At 44.1% G+C, this 26,428-nt stretch overlaps 1 protein-coding gene across 7 annotated transcripts in view; it reads left to right on the top strand.

Moving 5' to 3' along the window:
• AK4 (adenylate kinase 4) overlaps positions 1-26,428 on the top strand; it is a 66,585-nt gene that overhangs the window by 9,540 nt on the left and 30,617 nt on the right. For 6 of the 7 annotated variants that reach the window (XM_023641944.2, XM_070268916.1, XM_005610526.3 and 3 more), the window contains one exon: positions 25,485-25,604. The exons of the other annotated variant lie outside the window; for it this stretch is intronic. In XM_023641944.2, the coding sequence (XP_023497712.1) occupies positions 25,485-25,604 (120 nt within the window). The remainder of the gene's footprint in view (positions 1-25,484; positions 25,605-26,428) is intronic. 7 annotated transcript variants of the gene reach the window in all.

Below are 26,428 nucleotides of genomic sequence, written 5' to 3'. Positions count from 1 at the left end.
CACACTTCTGTTAATCTCTCAGTCTGTTTTCGGTCTCATCGCTTCTATGAAGCTTTTCCGCAGCTGCTGGCAGCTCCCCGTCCTTTTCTAACATGGCGTCCATCATCAGATGATCTGAGTCATAACCTCAGCTATAGAATCTCACCATATGAATAGTAAATTCATTAGTGTCGGTTCGGTTCAACAGATGTTTTGATAGCCTCTTATGGCAGGAGGGGAGACATGCTCTGAACAAGGGAAGGATAATCAAGAGAACCTTGTATACCAGATGCCTGATGCCTCGTCTCCTGTGTGAGTCCTGTGGAGCCTGTGTGATAGCGTGGTGAGGGAGCGTGACTGGGAGACTGCCTTAGATTGTGGAGTCGGAGAAGGCTGCCCAGAGATGATGATTAAGCTGAGCTCTGAAGCTGGGAGCTGGGCGTGTGCAGATGTGGGGGCAGAGGGAACAGCATGTGGAAAGACCCTAAGTGTAGGAGTGAGCTTTCCATAGTGGAAAGGTGAGGGGGCAGGTGTCTCTGGAGCACTGTGAGTGAGGAGGGGATGGGAGAAGAGGAGACCGGAAAGGAGGCCTAGGGCCTCGAGGCCTGACTGGGAGTTTGGGCTTCAACATAACTGAATGGAGAGTGATTGGGGTTTTTTTGGTGGTGGTTGTTATTTTTCTTTATTCTTTATGTATAACAGCTTTTCTGAGACGTACCTTGGACACAATAAAGTTCATCCTTTTAAACTGTGTAAATCAGTGGGTTTTAGTATGTTTCATAGAGTTGTGCAACCATCACCACTATCTAATTTCAGAACATTTTCATCACCCCAGAAAGACACCCTGTGCTCATTAGCAGTCACTCCCCGTTCCTCCCTCCCTCTAGCCCTTGGCAATCACTATTGGCTTTCTGTTTGTATAGATTTGCCTACTCTGGACTTTTCATATAGATGGACTCATGGAATACGTGACTTGTGGTATCTGGCTTCTTTCACTTAGCATGTTTTCGAGGCTCATCCACGCTGTAGTATGAATCAGTATTTCATTCTTTTTTGTTACCAGGTAATATTCTATTGTATGGATATAGCACGTTTTGTTTATTCATTCATTAGTTGGATGGACACTTGGGTTGTCTCCTGCTATGAACATTAGTATATAAGTTTTTGTGTGGATACATGTTTTCATCTCTCTTGGGTATATACCTAGGAGTGGAACTGCTGAGTCGTTTGGTGACACTATGTTTAACATTTTGAGGAACTGCCAACCGTCTTCCAAAGTAGGGACACCATCTTACATTCCCACCAGCGATCAATGAGGTTTCCAATGTCTTCACATCCTTGTCAAAACTTGTTATTGTCTGTCTTTTTGATTTTGGGCACCCTAGTGGATGTGAAGTGGTATCTCATTGTGATTTTGATTTGCATTTCCCTAAGGATGAATCATGTTGAACATCTTTTCATGTGCTATTGGCCGTTTGTATATCTTTTTTTTTTTTTTTAAGATTTTATTTTTTTCCTTTTTCTCCCCAAAGCCCCCTGGTACATAGTTGCATATTCTTAGTTGTGGGTCCTTCTAGTTGTGGCATGTGAGACGCTGCCTCAGTGTGGTTTGATGAGCAGTGCCATGTCCGCGCCCGGGATTTGAACCGATGAAACCACTGGGCCGCCTGCTGCGGAATGCGCAAACTTAACCATGTGGCCACAGGGCCGGCCCCTGTAAATCTTCTTTAGAGAAATGTCAATTCTGGTCCTTTGCCCATTTTTAAATGGGCTCATTTGTCCTTTTATTGCTGAGTTCTTTATATATTCTGGATACAAGTTCTTTGTTAGATATATGATTTGTGTATATTTCCTCCCATCCTGTGGGTTGTCTTTTTCCTTTTCTTGATTTTGCCCTTGGAAGCACAAAAAACTTTTAATTTTGATTAAGTCCACTTTATGTTTTTCTTTTGTTGCTTGTGCTTTTGGTGTCACAGGTAATAAACCATTGCCTCATCCAAGGTGAAGCCATTGTTTTTAAATGTGAGACTGACAATCTGATTCATTTTTAATAGATCACTCAGGCTATTTGAAAACTGGAATGGAAGGTTCTAGAGTGAAACTAGGAAGAATAGTTAAGAGGTTGTTACAGTATCCACAGACAAATGGGTAGATTTTAAACATAAGTAAGTACTTGTTAAATCAATGTATTCCAATAGCATCCTATTAATAGGAATAAAAATTGGTCTGCACCTTTAAGGAATTGACAAGGTAAAAAATACCTCCAATTAATTGTTTTCTAAGGCAGGTTATACTGAGAGCTATAAAAAAAGGGATGAAATTTTTTTTATAAGAACAGTGAAGAGAGGAGTTACTTGTATAAACTTTTATTGAGTTCATTTCTGTATCTCTGATGTCTAACAGAGAGTCAGTGCTGAATGGCTGTTACACTTCTGGATGAAAGAGTAAGGGAAGCCGTGGGAGAGATGGCGTAGGACTGAGCCTTGAAGGATGGGTCAGGTGCTGGCGGCTGGAAAGGTGGGAGCAGTGTTTCCGATGGAGGCATCGTGTCTTGGAGTAGGTGATTCAAATTAGGGAGATTTTGATTGACATCTGGAGTTGGAGGAATTCTAGGCAAGGAACCTGGAAATGGCCCGGGGGCCTTACGTGTAATTCCAGAGTGAGTTTATAAATAGGAAGGCTGTGGGGTGTCAGTGCTTTCCCCTGACTCCTTTAAAGGCATGCTTGTGCTTTTCCATAGCAAAGTACGGAGTGCACCATAGCGGAGAGAAAGTGGAGCACAGCTAAAATTGTGTCGCAACAGTTTAGATCAGGTTTAGGGTCAAAGTAACGGAACAAGGGGATTTGGGAGAAGTTGAGGTCATGATGGCAGTGCCTCACAGGACTGTCTGTAGATGGGAATGGTGGCAAGGGCAGAGCCAACTGCAGCCCTCTGAAGGGTTGCACTTCAGTGATTGTGGGGAAATGTGGTCTCGTTGAACAGAAGGACCGTCCAGGGTTGGGGAGGATAACGAGTTTCACATGCCTCTGGGAAGTTCTCCGTGGAAGTATCCAGTGGGTTTTGGCATGGCAAGTGGTCAGCACAGGAGTTGGCTCTGTGGCATAGAGGAAACAGAGTTGGGCTTTGAAATCAGGCCTCCCTCCGGCTCCTCCTCTTACTGGCTTTGTAAATTTTGGGGGAAGTTAGCTAACTGAATTTCCTCCTGTGTAAGAATCCCTACCTTCCAGGGCTCCGGGGAGGGTGCCGCGGGCTCCCCCGTGGAGAACGCCTGGCAAGGAGAGGCTTCCCTCTGTGGTTTGTTCCCTTTTTCCCTGGAGTCATAGGCTTTGATTTCATTTAAAGTCTTCCCCTGATGAATGTGGTGCTTTGACTAGAATCCCTGGCATGATCTAGGGGGCTTAAGCGATATGTGTAGTGTGTGTGTGTGTGTGTGTGTGTGTGTGCGCGCGCGCGCCACTCAGCCACTCAGCAGAGGCTGTAAGCACTCGATCACATTTTTAGACTCTTTATTAATTGCGCTGTCGTCTTATTTTCCTTTGAACTTGACATGTTTGTGTTCTTGTCCAAACAAAAACATTTACGTTAAAGTTAGGTGTGTAACCTAACCTCATTTGGAAGACTCTCTGAATCCAAAATTTAAAAAAATTATGTCATCTTGAAGATGGACAGTTTTCTAACTTTACCTATTTGTCTGATTGGATAGATTTTCTCAAGGTCTTTTAATGTCCTGGGCTGCTGATCTCTCTGATTTGACTTTTGCTTTGCTCCATTTTCTTAAGTTCTAACTCAACTGCTTCTGTGTTTTTTCTTCCCTGTGACCTCAGTAGATCTTGGTGCGAGTGGCCAATGAATGTAGTTTTCAGGAGAGCTATATATAAAGTATTGATTGCGAAAATGAGTACGGTTTCCCAGTTTTCTTAAATGGTAACTATAAATACCATCTCAGGACATCATTTAGTTTTTCCAAAAGGGAGATTGATTTTTAACTTGCATTATGTCAGTGGCTTTGTTTTTAAGAAATCAAGAATCTTGCTTGGAATAAGATGAAAGTGTCTTTTCCATTGGGCTCACAGTTTTGTTTTAGTTTTCTAGGGTTCTTAGGAACTAAACACTATTCATCACAATGAATGTGTTCAGTTTCATTGTTTGTTCCATTTCTTAATGTCTTAGCATTGGGAGGGATTTTAAGTCCTTCTGTCCAAGCGGCCATTCTGTGCGGGAGCCCTTCTATAGCAGCTGACAGCTAGCTCGGCTCCGTTGGAGGCTGGCTCTTTCACTGCTGGACAGGTCTAATTGTTGGAAGATTTTTTTTCCTTATACTATGATGAAAGCCAGCTCCTTGAAACTGTTATCCATAAACTGTCATCCACTTGTCTAACTTCAGTCTTTGGTGTCACATAAATTAAACCCACTAGCTCTTCAGATAATTGAAAATAGTTGCTAGGCACCACCTCCCCGGCTTAAGTTGTCTTTTTTTCCCCACGAAAAATAGCCCTAGCTCCCTCAACCATTCTTCCCACGATATCATTCCTAGATTCTTTTTCAGCCCGGTTTCACCATGACTCTTTGAAACTGCGATGGCCACCAGCACTAACTGGCTAAAGGTGGTCAGACTGCTGTAGTGTGGTGGATTTAATTCTAAATTCTACTCTTTCTAAATGAACGTTATTTGGGAGTATTTCTGAGCTTGGTCCTGCAGCACACACTGCAGCTCCGTGAGCCTTGTGAAGCTGACAGTGTCTCAGGATCTGAGTACAGACACCAGCTCCTCCAGGCTACTCAGATCTGTAGTCCTGTCCTTTGACTGAGAGGCCAGATAGCCTCTATCTCTCTGTCTCTCTCTCTCTCGGCTCATTCTGAGGGTTAGGATGGCTAAAGATTTGGGGACTAATTAGAACAATTCCAGGAGTTGGGTGGAATTAACACTTAGCCTAAATATTGTAGAACATTGATCACTGATAAATGAGTCATGACTAAATTTGTGCAAATTGTCATTAATTATAGTTTATTTGGATTGTTTCCCACATATTATTCTTTTCTAAAATCCAGGACTGTAGAGTTGCGCTGAATGCCTTGGTGATGCGGTGTAAGGTGAGTGTGAGGCACACTCCTTGAGGAGAAAATTTAAGGGGGCTCCAAAAACCTCAGTAATCAAGATAAATAGTAGCTTAATGCAACAAAATATCAAAATTTTAAATAAAGACCAGATCCGACGGGATCGAGATTAGGGCAAGGTGAATGACAGTGAGTTGGACTAGGGCAGAGTTGGAGCCTGTCTTTATTTAACGTTTTCACAGATTTTCATCATGCATTTTTTTGCATTAATTTTGATATTTTAAATATTGCATTAAAATATTATTTATTTTGGTTACTAGAGTTTGCATTTTTTTGTGCCCTCTTCGTTTTTTTGCCCAAGGCGAGTACCCCCCTCATCTTGCCCAGGTTGGAGGCCACCAGGTCTGTACTGTTTGTAGTTGATTGCAATGATGCTAGTTTTGCAGAGGAGATGAATTTCAAGAGCCTCGTGGAAGGGTTTTTTTTCCCGGCATAGATATTCCTGTTAGGTTGTCTCAGAGTGTCAGTCCAAATCTTCTGATCAAGGTCGTGTTTTAGGTTTTGAATGTCGTGTTTCAAACACTGCTGGAGCGCAAACCCCAGCGAATAAAAATGCGTGCCCTTAGCTTATGTCTAGAGGAAGCTAGCCAAACCAAACAGCACTGAAACATTGCTTCTCCTTGATGGCCAGGATTGTGAAAGACACCCACAGATGGTGGCTGAGCCGAAGCTGGAAGTACTGTGAGTCAGCACGAGATGTTCTAAGTGACAGAAGCCAGGAATCCATTGGTAGGGTGAGAAGTGGTGTTTCTAGAAGTTAAATTATGATGATAGAATCTTTCTATAATTCTGGTTCTGCTCCAATTTACCTTTATTTATACAGACCTGATTATAAACATGGCTTGGAGATCTGTCTCATAGTTAGTGGCCGGTGAAAAGCAAAAAAGGTTGCAGAATTAACTTTTTAAAGCTTTGTCATTGACAGTTTGAGTGTCATGCAGGCAAGGCGGCCATACGGTAAAGCATCGTCCCGAGGGAAGTGGCCTTTCTTTCTTTCTTTTTTTGGTCTTTTTTCTTTTTGATACAGATTTATCCAAAGTTGCTTTCTGCACAAAGTAGTAGAAATAGTCACTCTCAAGAGATCTCATAAACTGGGTGTTGTGGATGTTTTGCATAGAGTACCTAGGGCTGAATAAACTAATAATCGCCATAGCTGTCATCCTTGTTTTTGCTTGGGTTTAAGTTTACCTGAAGATTTTATCATTTTGTTTTCAGATTGCAAAGAAGTGGAATCCAGTTATATATTTGAGAAGTAGGATGAATTAAAACATAACTTTATTTTGTTGGCTGCCGCCAGACATTGCTGCCTTGCTGCGGCCAGGCTTCTCGACTGCGTGAGTTGGATCATTTTTAGAGACTCCAGGTATCTCCTAGCTTAGCATTTAAAAAAGAGCGAGGGATGGGAAAATCTTGTCTCGAAAGAATGTTTGTCACCTTCTCTGTACCAATTTTCAGAGACCAGCTGTGGCAGCTGCTGAACTATATATGCCTGCTTGGTTTTCCTCCTTTTCATTTGGCAGGCAGAGAAAGTGTGAAAGTTTTAAAGGGAGTCTAAAATTAGTGTATCTGGTGGAGCATTCAATTTTGTGTGTATGCTATTTGGAATAGCAATATTTAGCAGAAGAAGATGTAGAGACTTGAGTATAGAATGAGTTTCGAGATTGAAACTGGGGGGCCATCTACGAGTGCAGTTTGATCTGTAGGAGAAGAATCCTCAGACATCTAGGAACTCATGCTGGAATAGAGGCAGCTGTGGGAATAGGCTGTCTTGCCCTGAAAGCCATCCTTGGTTTAACGGGCAGAGTTTAATGTTTCCTGTTGGGTAATTCACCATCTCATCTTTAGATGTCAGTGAGATGAGGCTTCCAGAGTCAGAAGATGAAGTCTCAAGCTTTCTTCTCTTCCTCTTGCGCCTCACTGTTTCTGCTTCGGGGCCAGCCTGGACTGAGTTTTAAAGAGCTTTGGGAACCACAAACCCTGGTCGTTAGGATTGAGTCATCGTGACGTGTGGCATGGGAGTGATTGCACTGTGCGGGAACAGACATGCTCTCACAGTGCGGGTGACTGGGGATGCCAGGTCACAGACTGTGGCCCTTGGCTGGTCCTCCAGCATTATCTGTGAAATTAGAAAGACTCGGGCCCTTGTCCCCTACTTGGTGGGTACACAGCACCCTGCTCCACCAGCAAGGGCACCGGCCGCTCTCCCTGACGGCGTCTTTCTCAGATTTCCTGCCTCTCTGGAGTTCTTCCCTTCGCTCTTCAGTCTTGCCTTGTGAGGACTGCCCTTTTCCACACTTCTTCACCCCATGTTGGACTCCCCGTTTACTCTCCTCTCCCGAAGGAGCCCAGTATGAGGTGGTGGTGGTACAGGTTTGGGGGTGATGAGGATCGGAGGCTGGCACAAGCACCTGCTTGATGTGGCGTGTTAGACACCCTGTCCTAGACTGTGAGCCCCTCCCGACACGCCTCCCAGCCCCACCTGCCTCTCCCCTCGCCGAGCGCTCCATCTGTTACCTTCTCTGTCTTTCTTTCCTCTTCTGCAGAGTTTGCTCTTCTGGCTCCCACTCTCAGTCCTCCAGGTGTCTGTTCCTTTCTTATTCAGAACAGTTGACCTCTTCACCATCAACCCCCAAAAATAAATCCTAGCCCTGCCTTTGCTGGCCTAAAATCTCACTAAACTGCTTTCCCTCAACAGAGCTTGGACAGATGCTTCAGAACGTCACTGGGTGTGTGTTTGTAACCTGATTACACTTTTAGATAAAGTCCCTTATTTCCCCTCAAGTATCTGTCAGAAAGAGAGGCGTGTTAAGACTTAGCTTCTCTTCACCCAAGACAGACTGAGTGTCAGGGTTTGTTATTTTTTTCCTGCTCCATTTTATTTTGCTCTTCTTTTTTTAAATCCTGTCTTTATTTATTCACTTATTCAACTTAAAAACACTTGAGGGAATCCTTCGCTCCTGACACTTAAAGTCACCCAGCTGAACCGACCTGCCTTGAGGGGTTCTCAGTTCAGAAGGGCAGAGGGCAGGTGGCTGAACAAAGGACCCAGTGTGGAAGGATGGGGAGGATGGGAGGAAGGCAGGGCCTGGAGGCAGGTCCGTGATGGCAGAAAGCAAACTTGCCTCTGAGAAGTTGCTCAAGTGCTTTGTGTCTCTAATTCTTTTTTTTTTTTTTTTTGAGGAAGATTAGCTCTGAGCTAACTACTGCCAGTCCTCCTCTTTTTGCTGAGGAAGCCTGGCCCTGAGCTAACATCGTGCCCATCTTCCTCTACTTTATATGTGGGATGCCTACCACAGCCTGGCTTGACAAGCGGTGCCATGTCCGCATCTGGGATCCGAACTGGTGAACCCCAGGCCGCTGAGAAGCGGAACGTGCGAACTTAACCACTGCGCCACTGGGCCGGCCCCTCTAATTCTTAATCACAAACCGAGAATAATAATGGTATTGCCTCTTCCTGTTCTAAGAATGAAATGAAGTAATGTGTGTAGGGGATTAGAATAAGGCTTGGCCCAATGTTTGTTTTTTTTTTTTTTTAATATGACCCACTATAGTGTTGAAATAAATTTCTAGGCCCAAGATGGACCCGCTCCTGCCCCGGGTGCCACGTCAGCAGACCAGATCTTCGATAACTCTCGTGTCCCTGTAAATGCTCCTCTTCACCAGAAATGCAACTGATCTGGTCAGCCCGTCCCCAACTGCCAGGCCAGCTCTGAGCCTTCTCACCCCAAGCAACGTGGACTCTGTAGCCCCAGCTGATCAGATATTTTCTGGTTTTCTCTTCCTCCTTCTTTATTTTTTCCTATAAAAGCTTTCTGCCTTCCACCGCATTCCTGAAGGGTTAAATACAGTTTGTATCACCTAAATTGTCTTCTTTAATTATTTTTTCACAGTAGAAATTAGTGTGACCTTGAAGTTAAGTACATACATAGAAATACATAAAACTGACATACACTTTAAAATTTACGATATTCTCCTTTTTGTGTACCAAGCACTTTTTAGTTTCAAAAAACAGAACAATGACCTTAGCAGCAGTTTGACACCTGCTGCTCCAGCACCTAATAAGTATTTAATGCCTGTTGCCCCTGGTATTTTTTTCCATTATACTCATTTATTTATTTTTAATTGACCTGCTTTTCTTTCTTTATTTTCTATTGAGGGGTAATTGACATACAACATTATGTTGATTTCAGGCGTACAACATCGTGATTCGTTATTTGTACGTATTGCGAAATGATCATCATGTTAACATCCGTCACCACACTGCATAGTTATAGAATTTTTTCTCGTGATGAGAACTTTTAAAATCTACTCTCTTAGCAACTTTCAAATATATGATACTGTATTATTAACTGTAGTCACCACGCTGTGCATCACATCCCAGGACTTATTTATTTTCTAACTGGGACTTTGTACCTTGTGACACCACCCATTTTGCCCACTGCCCAACACTGCCCCCTCGCTCCTCCTGCCAACCACTTCTCTGTTCTCAGTATCTATAAGCTTGTTTTTTGTGTGTTTTCTTTTTTTTAGATTCCACATATAGGCGAGATCATATGGTATTTCTCTTTCTCTGACTTATTTCACTTAGCCTGATACCCTTGAGGTCCATCTATGTTGCCTCAAATGTCAGGATTTCCTTCTTTTTTATGTCTGAATAATATTCCATTGTGTGTACATACCACATTTTCTATATCTCTTCATCTGCCGGTGGACATTTAGGTTATTTCCTTATCTTGGCTGTTGCAAATAATGCTGCAATGAACATGGGGGTGCAGATATATTTTTGAATTAATGTTTTGTTTTCTTCAGATAAATACCCAGAGGTAGAATTGCTGGATCATATGTAGCTCTATTTTTAATTTTTTGAGGAACCTCCATGCTGTTTTCCATAATGGCTGCGCTCTGGTATTCTTGCTGGGTGTTAAAGGATGATTGTGTGTCTGCCTACTCTGTGGACCTTGTGATCCCACGGGGAGCCCCGTTGGAAAAGAGCATTAGCATCAGCTGTTTGCCTCCTTCTCTTTCCCTTTGTTCTCGGGACTGCCACTAGCCCTGGGAGACTGGTGAAAGTGGCACATCTTTGGTGTTCTTGCTATAGTGCTCCACCAGGGCATTGCCAGAGAGCTATGACACAGGGAAGGAGGGAAGGAGGGAGGCAGGCAGAGAGAGAGAGAGAAGAATCCCGCATGGGCAGCAGTAGCAATCCGCCCTGTTTGAGCAGATGGTACTGGAGGAAACAGCAGCGTCCCTTGTGCTGATCTGCAGCCAAGATCCTGCGCAGAGAGGCAGCCCGCAAGGTGCCTGGCACAGCCACATCCACACCGTGGGCCTTCTGCAGTGGGAAGGAATTCCTTAGAAGTGAAATTGCTCCCTGTCCTCCGAATGGGGTCAGTAATTGGGCTGTGATGAGGTTACAGGGGAGGCAGGGAACATTGGGAGAGCTCATGAGATCTGAAGTCAGAACCTGCTCCTCAGGCTGAAAGTGCCTGGCGTGCTGGGGGCCAAGGGACACCTGCAGAATGTGGGCTTGAGGAGTCGGTTAAACACTGGATCTAAAACTCATCTGTGACTTTGGCAAGGCTTTCAGATCCCTTGCCTTTCCCCATTAGTTCCCTTGCCCGACTTGTGTTACTTCCGTCCCAATCTGCTTTCTCTCCTCTGCTGCTTACATAAGGCAGCATGTGGTGGCACGCCAGATGTTCCTGGTGTGTTTATAAATGCATGTGTTCCTATCTGGGCCAGGAAAATACTCCTGACATAGGATAGGCAACATTTTTTGGCTTATGGAACTCTGCTATCTTTTTCTTTCATGATTTATTTAAAGTCTTAAAATGAGGTTACTGCGCTATTTTATTCTTTGAATCAGTAGGGAGGGTCAAATAATAATTGATGTGCTGGTGGGATGCGAAAGCGTTAAGGATGAAGAGTCTGCTGGATATCTTTGTGCCCAGACGTTGGATCACCTTTTGTCTCAGTGATGCGAGCCCCTCCCCTACTCAAAGTCATGGCTTTCGTCCATGCATATTTTTATCTTGGCTATTATAGAAACACACCAAATGCCAACACATTTCTGGACCCAGGGTACAAAATTAGCCTAAGCGAATGTAAATATCAGCCCGGCTAGAGAGAAAAGAGTAGAGGGCAAACAGAGCCATGGCCCTGATTCCCAGGAAGTCTTCTAGGCAAGGTATGACCCGCAGCGTGCTGACGAGTCAGGCCTGAGTTCTGGTCCCGGCTCTACTCCTTGCATCTGGAATGGGGGTAGTGATCACTGCCTTGACCGTCCCCGAACGCAGGGAGCCTCCTCTGACTGAGCGTCTCAGGTTCCTCCCCTCCCCTCAGGGGTGGGATCTCAGTGGTTGAAGGGACCCTGGTGTGGTTTGAGGCGTATTGGAGAGGCCAGTCCTCTGTCCCTATGTATGTCACAAACCCAGGTACAGGGAGTTGAACTTCTCCTCTGAGATGACAGAGGTAGAAGGGCCGAGCTCCCTCATGCAGATGAGGAGAAATGAGGCCACGGTAAGTGAGGGACATCAGTGTGTTCAGTCCTGTGGGCAGTGCTTCTGAAGCGGAACTAAGAGCCAAGACTCCTGACTCCCAGCCTAGTGGTCTTTCCGTGTATCATGTTGGCTCTTTGCCTCGTTATGCAGCCATTCCAGTGTTTTAAAAGAAAGTTTTCCCTTGATAGAAATGCAGATATCAAGAATAAGTCAAATGTATGATCTCACTTATATGGAATCTAAAACGCACAAAAAAACCAGGAAAACCCCGAGTTCATAGATCCAGAGAACTGGTTGGTGGTCGCCAGAGGTGGGAGGTGGGAGTTGGGCCAAATGGGTGACAGGAATCAAAAGGTACAAACTTCCAGTTACAAAATAAATAAGTCCTGGGGATGTATGTACAGCCTGGTGACTATAGTTAATACCTGTTGCATATTAGAAAGTTAAGAGAGTAGATCTTAAAGTTCTCATCACAAGAAAAAAAATTTGTAACTATGTGTGGTGATGGATGTTACCTAGACTTATTGTGGTGAGCATTTCACAGTGTATACCCATATCAGATCATGATGCTGTACACCTGAAACTAATAGAATATTATATGTCCATTATATCTCAGTACTAAAAGTAGCATATCACAGATCCTTTCATTTTTACTCACAACTAATGGTAAAGACACATTTGTACTTTACATAAATTTGGGTTCAAATCTGGATTAAAAGAAAAATTTTCCTACTATTAACCTTCTTTTGACCTGGGGAATGATTGATTGTATGGATCGCAGATTCAAATAATTTTAGCAACAATTTCCTTTGGTTAAAACACCAATAATAATTGTCCCCATGCTGAGCTAAATATTGCAGCCTAAGACTAAATGGCAAGGGAAAGGTTTGGAGAAAGATGTGCCCTGTGTGAAGTCAATTCCTCAGGAGAGACGTGCTCCGTGACTTGATCCCACTGGGATCTTAGTCTGATGATGCCTAAAGGAGCAAAGAACGAATAGGATTGAAGTCTTACTTTATAGTTTCAAAGTTTTGTGTTAAATAAATTACAAAGCTATCTTTGTTACCTTCTTTAGAAATAGTTTCCAATCCCTAATGTCTGCTGATTTATCAGCTTTAGGGTAAAGCTGATCTGTGTCACACAGACACCCAGAAGAGGAGATAGTTCAAAGAGAGGCAGCAGATTTTTGGCAGTCTAGCCTGGTATAACCCCTGACTTGGGGTGACCTCCAAGTATCTGCATGTTAGTTTGAAAATGGCAACTTGTTTCCTTCATGCTAATCTTTCTGCTGCTTCTATTAGAGAATATTTTGGAGTCTTAATCTCAGAAGTCTTTGAGTCAGGAAGTGTTGATTAAGCCGTGTTTTGTGGGTGTGAGAATGTCAGAAATCTTACAGAGTTGCAGGCCTCCACCTGTAGGAACAGATTCTTCCTTGTTAAGAGGTCAGGCTTGGAATCCAAAGGCAACCTGTGGTAATGATATTTCTGCAGCAGCTTGAATAGACTGAAGCAAGAGTTGTGAGAACCATTGACAAAAACTGCAAAATGCCCCTTTGTGTAGGCTAATCAGATAACAATGTTTTAAGCACAGGGGTTTAAAGAGAACAGATCAGTGGTTACCAGTGGGGAAGAGGGTGGTGGGGGAGGGCAAAAGGGGTAAAGGGGCACAAATGTATGGTGATGGATAAAAACGACTGTTGGTGCTGAGCATGATGTGGTCTGCACAGAAACTGATATCTAATAATGTACACCTGAAACCACACAATGTTATAAACCATTATGACCTCAATAAAATAATTTAAAAAACATTGGTTCACATTCCACGATAAAATGTTACAAAGCAAAAAAGAAAAAAAGAAAGAAAGAAAGAAAGTGTCCTCCCCATCTTCTTCCTCTTCCAGGTGGAACTCAGATGCGGTGCTGGTGAGCCGTGGCACCACAGATAGCATGGCAGAGCAACAACCTGGTGGGCGCCTGGGTCCTGCCCTGTGGGGCTGCTGTATCAGCCCAGGGTGCACATGCTCAGACAGTTCTTACAAGAGAAATAAACTTGTATCTTGTTTAAAAAGAAAAGATAATGTTTTGCTTAATTCAATAATTTATTTTACTCAGTTCTTCAAAGCTTGCCAAAAATTAGACTGTAAGATAACGTTTAAAGGAAACACTGCTGCACATAATTCCTACTTTGTGACTGAGGTTTTGAATTGCCTTAAAGTCATGACTGTGGACAATGTATCAGGACAAGACAGTAGATACAAGATATGTGTAGTGAGAAGAAAGTTCACCTAATAATTTATAGGACATTCAGGATGGAAGGATGGACAATTTAAGGATATGATAGTTCTTCATCTCAAGTATAGTGGCTCTTATTGATTGTTAAAATAAGATAATCTCTGTCCTCAAGGGGTTATAATCTGGTACAGAGGTTTTGCAAACAACCCCCATTCAACAAGAGTGAAATGTAGGTGGAGGTACACCCACGTACGGGGCTGTACGGGGTGTGTGTGGGTTTGCAGTCCAGCTGTGGTTCTGTGTGTCAAGCTGTGTCCCTGGCATTCAGCTGAGCCAGACTGGAGGAAGGGGCTTCCGCCTAAGGGGACGTCTTGTTTCTGATCTGTTCATCGGCTCTGTGCGGACCAGCTTCAGCCCAGGTGCTGGGGGAACACGGAAGAGGTGATTACCGCTGTGAAGCTGGTGGGAAACCATGGCAGGGAGGGGGCTGGCACGCATACACTGGAAGAGTGGTTCTTGCAGCCGACTTTTGCCCGCCCTTCAAAACCCAGCTCCAGAGCGGGAAGCTTTCTTTGTGCCTGAGGTCAGATGGAGGTGTCTACCTCTGTGTCCTTGTCCTGGGCACGTCTCCGTCCTGGCACTGTCCCTTGCCTGTGCTGCCTGTCCTCCGTGGGTCTGGAGACTTCTTGAGGGCAGGGACTGCAGTCTCATGTGACTTGTGCAGGCACAGCAAAGGGTCAAAGGTTAGGCAGTAAAGGAACTGCGGTGGGTGGTAAGGTTCGAGGATAGTTCCAGGCCAGATGGGGGGAGACTTGGAAGGCCCTGCTCAGGCGTTCCCATGCCGTCCTGTAGGCCAGGGAGGGCGTCGTTGGCGTGGGGGCAGGAAGGGACTTGTGCCAGCTTGTGTTTTTGGAAGGTCCCTCTGGGAGCTGTGTGGAGGGTGGATCAGAGGAGGAGAGGGCCTTTTGGGGAGGAGGAGGCTGACTCATTGGGAGGTGACAGGAGTGCAGGGTGCTGAGAGTTTGGGACGAGGCAGCTGCACAGAAATACTTGCTGTAAGTTTTTTATTTATTTAGTCGAGGATACAGCACCTAATGGAAGTGAGGAGGTTACAGAGCAGGACCCGATGTTTCCCCCCAGGGTGCGCTGTCACCTTTAATGCTCCGAGTAGGCAGGCTTAGCCAGAGTTCACAAAGAAGCTCAGTTCTTACTGTGCTCCTGTCCCTTTTTTCCAGGGGCTCTCCTCACCTTTCCCGAAGAATGTGCTCTAACATTCACAGCGCTTCTGTGCAAGGAAATGCTCCCAGACATTGAGAGGCCGTGTAGTATAGTGGTCAAGGTAGTGGACTCTGGTGCCAACCTGCTTGAGTTTGAGTCCCGGCTCTGCCACTTATTAGCTGTGTTACTTTGGGCAAGTTTACTTAACCTCTCTGTGTTTCAGTTTACTTGTTTATGAAATGAGAAAAATAATAGCGCTGACCTCATAGATATGTATGATGCTTAAATGGGTTCGTGTGCATAAACTGCTTGGAACAACACCTGGTATATAGCAGCAAATACTTATTATCTCCATGCTCTCGAATGAAATTTGAGAAGAGGCATTATTCCAACTCTTGTACCTTAATTACATACAACTTTCAAAACAACCCTAGGTGGCATTATTCCCATTTTGTAGATGAAGAAACTGAGGCACAAGCATACGACATGACCAAAGTCCTTAAGTGATGGTGCCAGAATTGAACCCAGTGGTTGGGCTCTGAAGTGTAAGCCTTGACCATCACACCAGGTTCAGAACTGTCTTCATAGCTGCCATTAGGCAGCTGTAAGGGAGTGATTAAAACCACGTCTTTTAGTGTGAAGGAAGAAGCCTGGCTTTGAGCCAGGCCAATTGAAGGGTGGATCCTGGACGTCGGAAATGAGACATGTGAGTTCAGGGCTGAAATGCCTTCAGTTTAGGAGTTTCTTCCATAATTTCTGCCCCTAAAGGACTTCGATATCTATTTCTTAGCCAAGATTTTTTTAAAGCTTATTTTCTTACTGGAAGAGATTCATCACAATGCTATCAAGAATAAATAACTTATAGAATGAAGTTTTTCTTCATTTTATTTATGTTTTTCAAGTAACTACTTCAGGACCAAAATATTCTTACGAGTTGGGGGAGAAAGAACTTGTAGTTCGCAGAATCGCAAAGCTGCGGTTCATTTTGTCCATGCCTCGTATAGGGGGGAGGCGGTGTGTGAGTGAATGTGAGTGTGAGAGAGTGTGTGTGTTAGTGTGTGTGTCAGTGTGTGTGTGTGTGTGTGTGTGTGTGTGTGAGCATCCTCTGGCTACTTGGAGGAGCGATGGTCCTGGCGGGGGCGGGGGTTTCTCTGGGTTCTAGGCAGGGCGGCCGTGTGAGGGGTCACACTCTCTCACAGGGTCGTCCGCTGTCAGCATTTCCTCGCTGGAATGATGGAACAACACCAAGCAGTTATCTGTTTCTGGTGGCTGAGCCAGGCATCTTGGGAATTTGCTGCTTTGTGGACATTTGTGCAGCTCTGACTTTTGTGTCCAGTTTGCCTTTAGAAGCAATGAGAAGAAAATGAGGATGTTTGGGCGGAGTGTGTTTTCAAGGGTTGTGTCCCCACCACTCAGACTCAGAGGGAGAGCATTTCCAGTCCCCTGGAAGCCTGGAGGCCTGGTGTCCACTGCCCCAAATGCTGTCCTGCAGCTGGTAGTTGTTATGCTTTTGCCATATATGTGTGTGTCCCTCAGCAGTACTTTGAGGAATGCACAACTCTGATTTTGTCTGTTTTAGACTTTTATATGAATGGGCAGATTCTTTAGGCAAAAAAAAAAAAAAAAAAATTAGACCTTCTTTATTTTTATTTCTGGGTTGTGCCAGGAAACCATAGGAGGCCGTTCCTAGAGCTTGACTTTGTTTTGAAATAGGCCAAGCCGTCGACTGTTTGATGCCTGGCCAAGCCATCAGACGCATGTAACAGGTAACTCTGATGCTCCCCTCGTTTTCTCCCTGACTTGTAGGGAATGGGCCATAGCCCAGTTGCTCAGTAAATACTTTTTGAAGGAATGAGTGCATTGCAAAAGCAAAGTCAGTGAACTTCACTTATGACAGCTCCCACGTCGGTGTTTTTCATATCTCTGCAACTGAACGGAACGTGGAAGTCCTAAGCAGGAAAGAACGGTCCCAGTGTAAATTCTTAATCCCACTCGCAGATTCATCGTGGAACTTTTTATACACAGATCTGGTTGGTTGTCGTGTCCTGAGTAGCTACCTCTGCTCCGAAAGATTCCCTTAGCCCCAGTCCTCTAGAGAATGAATGGCGTGGGAAGGACAGTCAGTCTTCAGGAGCATATTGAACATCTGCTTTATCAGGTTCTGTTCACGGTGCATCAGAGGCAGTGGTGGGCCAGACAGACGTGCTCCCTGTTGGGTGGTGGGGAAGACTGGCACGACAAGTAAAATACAAGTGTGATGAGTGCGGCAAGACAGGAGGACATGGAGCATGTACAGGGGACCTAACCTCATTCGGGGAAGCTGAGGGAAGGAAGAGCAGGGCTGGAGAGGAGAGATGGAATTCGGGGGGGGGGGGGGGGGGCAGGTGCGTCCAGGGGGAAGAACCACTGAGGCTGCTGAGGTAGGCAGGGGCCAGATCTTGGAGGAGCTTGAAACCACTGACTGGGCAGCAGAACCCACAGAGGCGCTTTAAGCAGGAATGCGGTGTGCCCAGGAGTGCGGCTTGGCCCACTCTGGCTGCAGGGTGGAAACGGTGGCAGGAGGGTGTGGAGTATGTCAGGAGGAAGCTGCTGAATACAATTCAGGTAGGTTTTCCTCCCCCGGCGCTGGTTCCTGTGATGGTTTGCACTCCTGGGTCTGTGCTCTGGGAAGCTGCAATGCCCTCTGTTCCCCTGGCTGTCCCTCCAGTCTTGGAGGCAGTCGTTTGCCTTGTTGCTTCCCCTCTCTTAGGGATCTAAGACGAGTCATCGATTTTTCAGTCTTTTCAGCTTTTTGCTTGTTAGGACAGAGTGGCGACTTCCAAGCCCCTTATGTGCAGAACCACAGAAGACGCTTTTAATGATTGCTTCTTGGTGGGTCTGTTCCACTGCTGTCCTCTTTGGTGAGTTCCTGAGGGTAACCTTCTATTTGTATCTGTAGCACCTTGCGTGGTGCCTGGCATGTAGCAGATGCACAAAACATTGGGGTTGGAGAGTGGTGAGTTCCTGGGGGAAATTTTCACCTGTGGTTCTGAGCAATCGGAGTGATGGGATGGACTGAGGGTAGAATGGGGGGTCTCTTGTAGGATGCTGGCAGGGTCACTGCACAGTGACTGAAGGCCTGTGCCACAAAACATGCTTGTCATTGTCCTCATGCTGGCACTTTCGGGGTTAGTTATTGAAAAATGTGTATGACAAAGGGAGAGAGAAGACAAATATTCAAATAAGAAGTCTTCATTTGCCTTTCCTTAAAGTATTAGCAGTGGTTGAGGTTTGATCCTGCCAGGCTCCCATTCAGTAGTGGATTTTACCTGGCTGAAGTTGATTATCTTGAAGTCTTAATCCCCACCTTGGGTAAAACAGATCTTTTTGTCTCCAGGGTCGGGAGACCAGGGGAGCCTGGCTGCTTCCTGCGACTCTGGACTAGTATCTTAGGAACAACTCTTCAGTGGTCCGGGGTGAATTAGCTGCAGACTGAGGGTTTGGCCAAATGCTTTCATCTAGTTTGTGACCAATAACCTGTTCCTATTTCGTAATATATTTGTATGGAACTTCATAGGCCATGTAAGAGCCTGTGTAACTTATTTATGATAACTATGAGCTGTTTAATTTTTCTGCCTGACAGAGTAAAATTCCATAAAATTTTGCTGTTGAGAGTTTTTGGTGGGTTAGCACCCAATGCCAGTGTTTAGGCTCTAAGCTCTGGGACTGGCCTCAGATCAGATTGATACAGGGCCTGGCACAGAGTAGGTGCTCAGTAAATCTCAGCGAAATGAGTGTTTATGGGTTCAGAAAGATTTAAACCACAAAACCAAACATATCCTAACTACCCTCAACCAACACAGAACTAACCATTTCCCCCTCATTTCATGACAGTAATCTGTCTTTCCCATTTTGGATTTATTTCTGTTTGGAAGTTGTTCAGACTCTGGAATTTTCAGCTGCTGCCCTAAGAACTTAGGGTGGCTATAGATGGGTTTTGTATCACTTAAATATGTGTGTATGTGTGTGTTCTCATGGTTTTTCTAAAGAAATGTGATTTGCTTAATTGGCTCTCCTAGTTATTTGGAAAAAGATATTTTCTTTTTAGCTAGTCTTAAGATAATTCACAACATGGGTCCAACGTCTCCCCACCCCCACCCCACTGGAGCAGCTGACACTGTTTTGTCACATTTGCTGCCCTGAATACAATCATCTGTGTCAGTCTCTCAATGTGAACATGGTAAACGTCAATGTGAAACACTTGAAGCCAATCAAAATATCTTTTCCTTATCCTGGAAGTGTGAGTTTTGGAGAGATGACCAACTTAAGAGGTAGACTTAAGTTCTGTATTATCTTAAATTTCTAAGCTTGGTATTATCTTAGCTACACAATTTAATAAGTAATCTTGAATTCTGAAAATTTGTATATTATCTGATCAGGTTAGAAATTGAAAATATATTATTTCTCAAGGTTATCAAGATCATATCTACTTTAATTTATATTTAGTAGTAATTGAATGAAATAGGATTGTTAAGGTGCATTGCCACAAAATTTATATTATAAAATAGTTGGAACATTAATTTTCTTCTAATATATTTAACATTGAAGATGACAATATACATCTATACATGTTCACACACGGTGTTGTAATGTATACCATTTTGTAATCTGACATGTAATCTTCCTCTTTCTGAGAAAAGTTTTTCCAAATGTGGCCTTAATCATTTTTGTTCTGTTCAGTCTCATAAACACATGATGGATTTTCTTTTTGGTTATTGTGAAGCTTAAAAAATTCAAATCTATTGGCCTATTTTTGGCACTCTAAATTTATTAAGTTCATTTTTGAAAACTTCCTGGTGATTTATGAATTATTTGTGTGTGTGTGTGTGCCCCTGCATGCACATGCGTGTACACACTAAGGATGCAGAAGCTGTGTAAGGCAATGTGTGTGTGTCCACAGCCTTTCCTTGGAATACTGCTTAAGAAATTGGAGCAGGTATGTGTTTTATCCGAACATGCTAACGTTAGCATTTAATGATACTGCTTTCTCTTCCAAGCAAACTGACAAGGGCAGATGGAGGTCAGTTTTCCAGAATGGGTCTGCGTCTTCTGACCCATGTTTTTTTCGGTTGGCTGTTGCTGTGAGGTCTACCTTCAGATGCAGATACCTTGTTGAGTCCATTCGGCTCTGACTGTTGACCTCTCTGGGTTTTCCTGGTGGGGACCGAGAGATGTGATGGAAGTTTGATTTCGTATCAGATTAGAGGACACGTAGCCTGTTCTGTTCCAGAGAAGAGCCAAGGCTGCCAGAAATAGCTGGAAAGGTATGCTGCACTTAGATCTTTCTCTTAATTAGTCACTTGGATTGAGATGGTTCTGGAAGTCTTCCACAGAGTTATTTTAAACTTCGAGTTGCACAGTCCGCGTTGGGTTGGCCCAAGGTACTCTCTCAAGAGGCAGAAGGTCTTGTAAGGTTGCTTCGGCTTTAGTGCCGGGCTTCATCTCATGCTTGGATTGTTGTCACCACCTCCTTTGCTTCCACCACGCCAGCCCCTTCCAAATGTCACATTGCCATGGGCGTGCGGCCTATGTTGTCCCACAAGGCCCTGTACTTGTTTTAATGCTCTGCTGTTGCCATCTTGAGGTTTCTAATTTTTGAAGAAGGAAGCGCCATATTTTATTTTGTGCTGGATGCTGCAAATTAAGTAGCTGGTCTTGGCTGTAAGAATGGCATTTCTAAAACTATCTATTTTTAAAAAATCCTTCAAAGCCCATACTCCTTCTCCTACCTGTCCAGCTCTCTCTTTCATGATGTGCTTTTCTTTGGATGTCACTGTGGAAGCTGCTCAGGTCTGCCCGCAGCCCTGTCCTCTGTGACATTGGCTCATGGTGCTTCCTTTTCCTCATTTCCCTACCGACCTGGTTCATCTCTATCTGTGGTTTGAAATGCCGGAGAAATGGACTGAGCTGTGAAACCTGACATGGCCACCTCAACTAGTACTGATCACACTTTCTCTCATCTCTCTCTTGAAAAAGTTGTTGTCTGGTGAGGTTGGGCCGTGTTTGATCTCGGGATAATGGTTCTGTGATAGCTGTACAGGGAGGTGAGGCTGATTTTTGCCAAGGGGGGAGGAATTCTCTATCATCTTCAGGGTGTTCATTCATTCATTCATGCAACAAATTTTTATGGACCATCTAATACATGCCAGACTGTATTCTAAGCACTGAAGATACGGCAGTGAACAAAATACTTCCTCTTTTCTCAATGAGCTAATCACATTCTAGTGGGGGAGTCACAAAGTGAGTTAAATAGATCAGTAGAAAACAAGGCAAAGTAGGATAAGAGACTACAGGGTGGTGGGGGTATGCCTGTGCTATTTTAGTTGGGGTGGAAGGCCCAGTTGGGTGACACTTAACCACAGAGCTGCATGAAGCGAGGGCTTGACTCATGTAAGGCTCTGGGGAAAGAGTGTTCCTGGCAGAGGGAACAGCAAATGCAAAGGTGCTGAAGGTGCACATGCCCGATCTTGCAGGAAACTGCAAGGAGGCTGGTGTTGCTGGAATAGAGTGGGCAATGAAGAGAGAAGTAGAAGGCGGGGTCAGGGAGGGGGCCTCATCCCACGGGGCCTTGTAGACCAGCTGAGGATTTAGGCTTACACTCTCAATGAGATGGGAAGTACTCTCAAAGAGGTGGGAGGCTTATGACTGGCTTGGTCTCTCTAGCTGTTGCTTTTATGCAAAGGAGCCATCTCAAATGCTACGGAGAAGTGAAGGAAGCTAAGAATTGAGAATTGACCATTTAGGTAATATAGTTATTCTTTTGGTTGATGGATGTGCAGAAGACCCCTGAAGCAATCTTTAGATTTTGTGGCAGGTCAAGGATTGCCGTGGGTGACGGACCCACTTTGATCTCAGCTATGAGATCCTTTGTCAGTCTGTTGATTCTTTGGCCAGTTGTCTCTTCTTCACCATGAAAAGACTTGTAAACTAGGTTTTGCAGTGTCCCTCACTGCTTCTTTCCTCTTACTCTGCTTTCCGATAAGCCATGCACTCATGGTGACTACACGACAGTCCAGGGCCATCACCGTGCCCTTCTTTCCTTGCAATGACGGAGCTTGTCCTGCAGCCGCCTGTCCACACTGTTTGTCCACAAGTTACTGTTGCACTCTTATTTTTGATCAGTTGTCTTGGATATAAGAGACATTGTGGAAGTATAATTTCAAGAACTTCATGCTCAATTAGATATAAAGAATGGGAGAAGTTGAGAAAATCGAGACAAGTGGTATTTAATCTTAGGTGACATCTGAGGAGAGCAATGTTATTGACGGAGGCAGGAAGCACTAGGCAAGAACAGAGTAGGACAGGACAGTGTGATTTTGCACATGATGAGTTTGAGGTGTCAGCGAGAGGTACATGCTGAGCCATTTAGCAGATGCTCAGAGGCCTTGGGGGTGTCATTGTGGATACTGTTCTTCATTACATTGTTGAACCCATGTGTACCCCGATACCATAAGTCTCCCATGTGAGGGGACCTGAAACATTAATGTGGGCCAGTCCCCAGTCCAGTTTTCCAAATCCCTCTATAATATCCCTTCCTAGGCAGTCTTTGAGCATCTGTTCAAACATTTCCTAAGGCAACTTTTTCTGTGCATTTGTAATTCCGACCACTAGCCCTAATTCTAAACCCTGGGGCTTGTATAAGATGATGCCTTTTCCATGGTCAAGTGCCTGGTTTTGGGTAAATTGGGATCATGTCCTTCTCCTGGTCTTCTCTTTCCCACATGAGATGGTTCCCACTCTGTCTGTGTTTCCCTGTGGGATGATTAGAGCCAGCTCACATTGGTCTCTCACCTTGGAAGGTGTATATTTGTCGTCTATATTTACCTTAAAGTTTGGTGGGTGGGACCAAGAACAGGGCTCTGGGGCTGGCCCGACCACTGCAGAGCAGCGCAGCACCAAACTGGTCAGTTACTCCGAGCATACTGTCTCACAGTGAGTTTTGAGATAAAAAAAAACACGTACCGTAACAGGTATGACCCAAGAGAACTGAAAGCATGTGTTCACACAAACACTTGTACATGAATGTTCATTGCAGCATTACTCGTAAGAGCCAAGAAGTGGAAGCAACCCAAATGCCTGTTAACTGATGCATGTATAAACAAAATATGGTCTATTTATACAACGGAATAATAACATTCAGCCATGAAAATGAATGAAGTCCTGATATATGGTACAGCATGGATGAACCTTGAAAACATTATACTCAGTGAAAGAAACCAGACGCAAAATACCACATATTGTGTGATTCTATTTATGTGAAATGTGCGGACTAGGCAAATCTATGAAGACGGAAAGCAGATTAGCTGTTGCCAGGGGCAAGAGGGAGGAGGGAATGTGGAGTGACGGCTAATGGGTACAGAGTTTCTCTCAGAGGTGATAAAAACGTTATGAAATTAGGTTGTGGTGATGGTTGCTCAACACTGAGAATGTGTTCAAAACCACTGAGCTGTACACTTTAACATGGTGAACATTATGGTGTGTGAATTATGTCTCATTAAAGCTGGCATAAAAAAATATGGGTATTACCTCCTATCTGAAGGTGAGGATCTTATGAGGATTAAATGAAATAACATACAAAGTGCTCAGAGCACAGTGTCTGGGACATAGTGTGTACTCAGTTCATGATTGTTCTTGTTGCTCTTAGGAAAAGTAACACTGTAAATATCAGCAAGCTGCAGTCTTATTCACTGCCACATTTGTTACATAGTATGCAATCAATCAATACTTGCAGAATGACTGTGTTTTGTTCCTGTTCCCGTTTAGCCACATTCAGGAGTGTGATTGTCTTTTGTGTTCTGCTTCTTGCAGCCTGTTAGTAAATCTCCATTCTTGGGCCTGACTTGGAGCTTCTTGTCCACTAGTGGTAATCAAGTGACATGGAGCTCTTCACAGCCCACGTTTCAGTGTTGAGGTTGGAGTTAGGAGTGTAGACTTGGTCTGGGAAAGGAAAGGTTCTACCATAAATTCAAGGTGAAGGTGGGGGTAAAATGATTCTTGAGCTTTTTTCCAGTAATATAGTTCTGCTTTACTTTTTTTTTTTTTTGGGTGAGGAAGATTGGCCATGAGCTAACGTCTGTGCAGTCTTCCTTTATTTTTGTATGTGGGACGCTGCCACAGCATGACCTGATGAGCAGTGTGTAGGTCCATACTTGGGATCTGAACCCATGACCCTGGACTGCCAAAGTGCAGCATGTGAATTTAACCACTATGCTACCAGGCTGGCTCTCTGCTTTATGTTGTTTTTTAAAAAAAATTTATTTTAATTTTTAATTTTTTTTGAGGAAGATTAGCTCTGAGCCAACATCTGCCACAAATCCTCCTCTTTTTGCTGAAGAAGACTGGCCCTGATCTAACATCCGTGCCCATCTTCCTCTACTTTATATGTGGGATGACTGCCACAGCATGGCTTGACAAGTGGTGTGTAGGTCCACACCCGGGATCCAAACCGGCGAACCCCGGGCCACCGAAGCAGAATGTGCAAACTTAACTGCTGCACCACCATGCTGGCGTCTGCTTTACATTTTTGTGAAAGCTTAATTGGCCTGTTGAGAATGTGGTTCTTAATGGTTCATTATCAGTTCCCTGGAGAGCAGAGGACTTCATCTTGGTTAAAAAAAAAGAAATCAGTTCCTAGAAATTTAACAGATTTATACTGACATTTTGTTCTGCTGAGCCCAACTCACAATTTCCACACAGAAGAAATTTTTATTTTAAATTAGGATAGAAGCATTTTTTTCTCTGCAAATATATATATATTTAATTCACTTCCTTTTATGAACTTGGCATTCCACTAATAAAACTGAGTTGGTTTTACAACTGTGTCGGCATGGTGCCATCTGCTCATATTGAGGCTCATGAAGAGAAATAAACCTCTTGTTGTTTGTATTAACCAGCCTTTTTTCTAGAAGGTCAGTGGAAGTTTTTTCCTGTGGTTTCTAAGGAAGGTTGTGCTTCTCGGCTTCCTTAGCTTTCTGCGTACCGTGGACCACGTGGGCGATCCGTTCCCTTGTTATCGTCCCTGCTGGGAGGCGCAGCACCATGGGTGGCTCACGTCTGGGGAGTTGCTGGGCTTTCCCGGCGATTTGTGCACCATCCTCCCTCAGACTGCCTTTGTTTCCTGTTCTGATTTTCTCTTTGCCTAATTTCCATTTTCTTTTATTTTTATTTCTGTGCATATCTTCAAGAGCTGCTTTTTAATAATTCTTTGGGAGACAAATGGGAGACTGTGCCAGCATTAGTGAAGCCAAACTTTAAGAAATTACTCTAAAAACATTTGCCTGCAACTTTCCCCCCACGCCAACAGGGAGGAATGGGAGAGAAGGCAAACGTGTCAGAAAAGAGTTGGTAAGCTTTTTTTTTTGAAACTTTTTTGAGTGTCTCTTTTTCCTGTCTTTTTAATAGAAGTTGGTGCTATGGCGAGGCAGTACATAGAGAAAGGTCTTTTGGTTCCAGATCACGTGATCACACGCCTCATGTTGTCGGAGCTGGAGACTAGGCGCGGCCAGCACTGGCTCCTAGATGGTGAGTTGAACTTGTGGGTAAGCTGGGCTTCTGTGAAGGGTCAGTTATGATCTCCTTGCACACTTCTTTAATTTGTTACAGATTGCAAAATACCTTTGTTCCTAAACTTTCAGTCATTTATTTAGGCCCGTTCCAATTTGTCAACATGTCACAGACCTGCTATGGTGAAGCCTTTTAATTCCTCTGTCTGCAGACAACCCTCCTGAGAGCCACTGACTCCATCAAAGCTTGTGAATTCTCATTATGGTTCCAGTTTGGATGGTGCCTTTTGTTTCCACCACTAAGTCATCAAAAGTATATAACTCATCTTAAATCAGAGATTCGTTCATTCGTAATGGGCCACACATATTAAAACCATGAGTTATCATTTTTCACCTGTCAGATTAACCAAGATAGAAAATCTGAAAATCTTTTGTTGAGTGTGAAAGAGATAAGTATTGTTGAGAGTATAAATGGGCAACCTTTGGGGGGCAGCTTAGCAATCATTATACTTTTTGCTTCAGCAAGTCCTTGCTGGATTTTTTGCCTAAAGATGTATCTTCAAGGATGTCTATTTTCAGCATTATTTGTAAATTGCAAGACCCTGGTAACAACCTAAGAAGCTCTCATGGGGATGCTTTAAGTTTTGGTATGTTCATTGGCAAATAGTCTGTACTTATGTGTTGATACCATGGAGCTCTAAGATAAGCTGCCAAGTGAAAAAGGCTAGGTGCCGTGTAGTGTGGATCGTATATTATTATTTCTATAAAAATGGAGGGACAGTATTATATCACTGTACACACTTACAAACACATGCATACGCTCTTTTGTGGAGGATATAAAAA

The sequence above is a fragment of the Equus caballus genome, chromosome 5 (genome assembly GCF_041296265.1).
Source record: "Equus caballus isolate H_3958 breed thoroughbred chromosome 5, TB-T2T, whole genome shotgun sequence".
Classification (NCBI taxonomy): Eukaryota; Metazoa; Chordata; class Mammalia; order Perissodactyla; family Equidae; genus Equus; species Equus caballus.
This window is presented reverse-complemented; position numbering and strand designations above follow the sequence as displayed.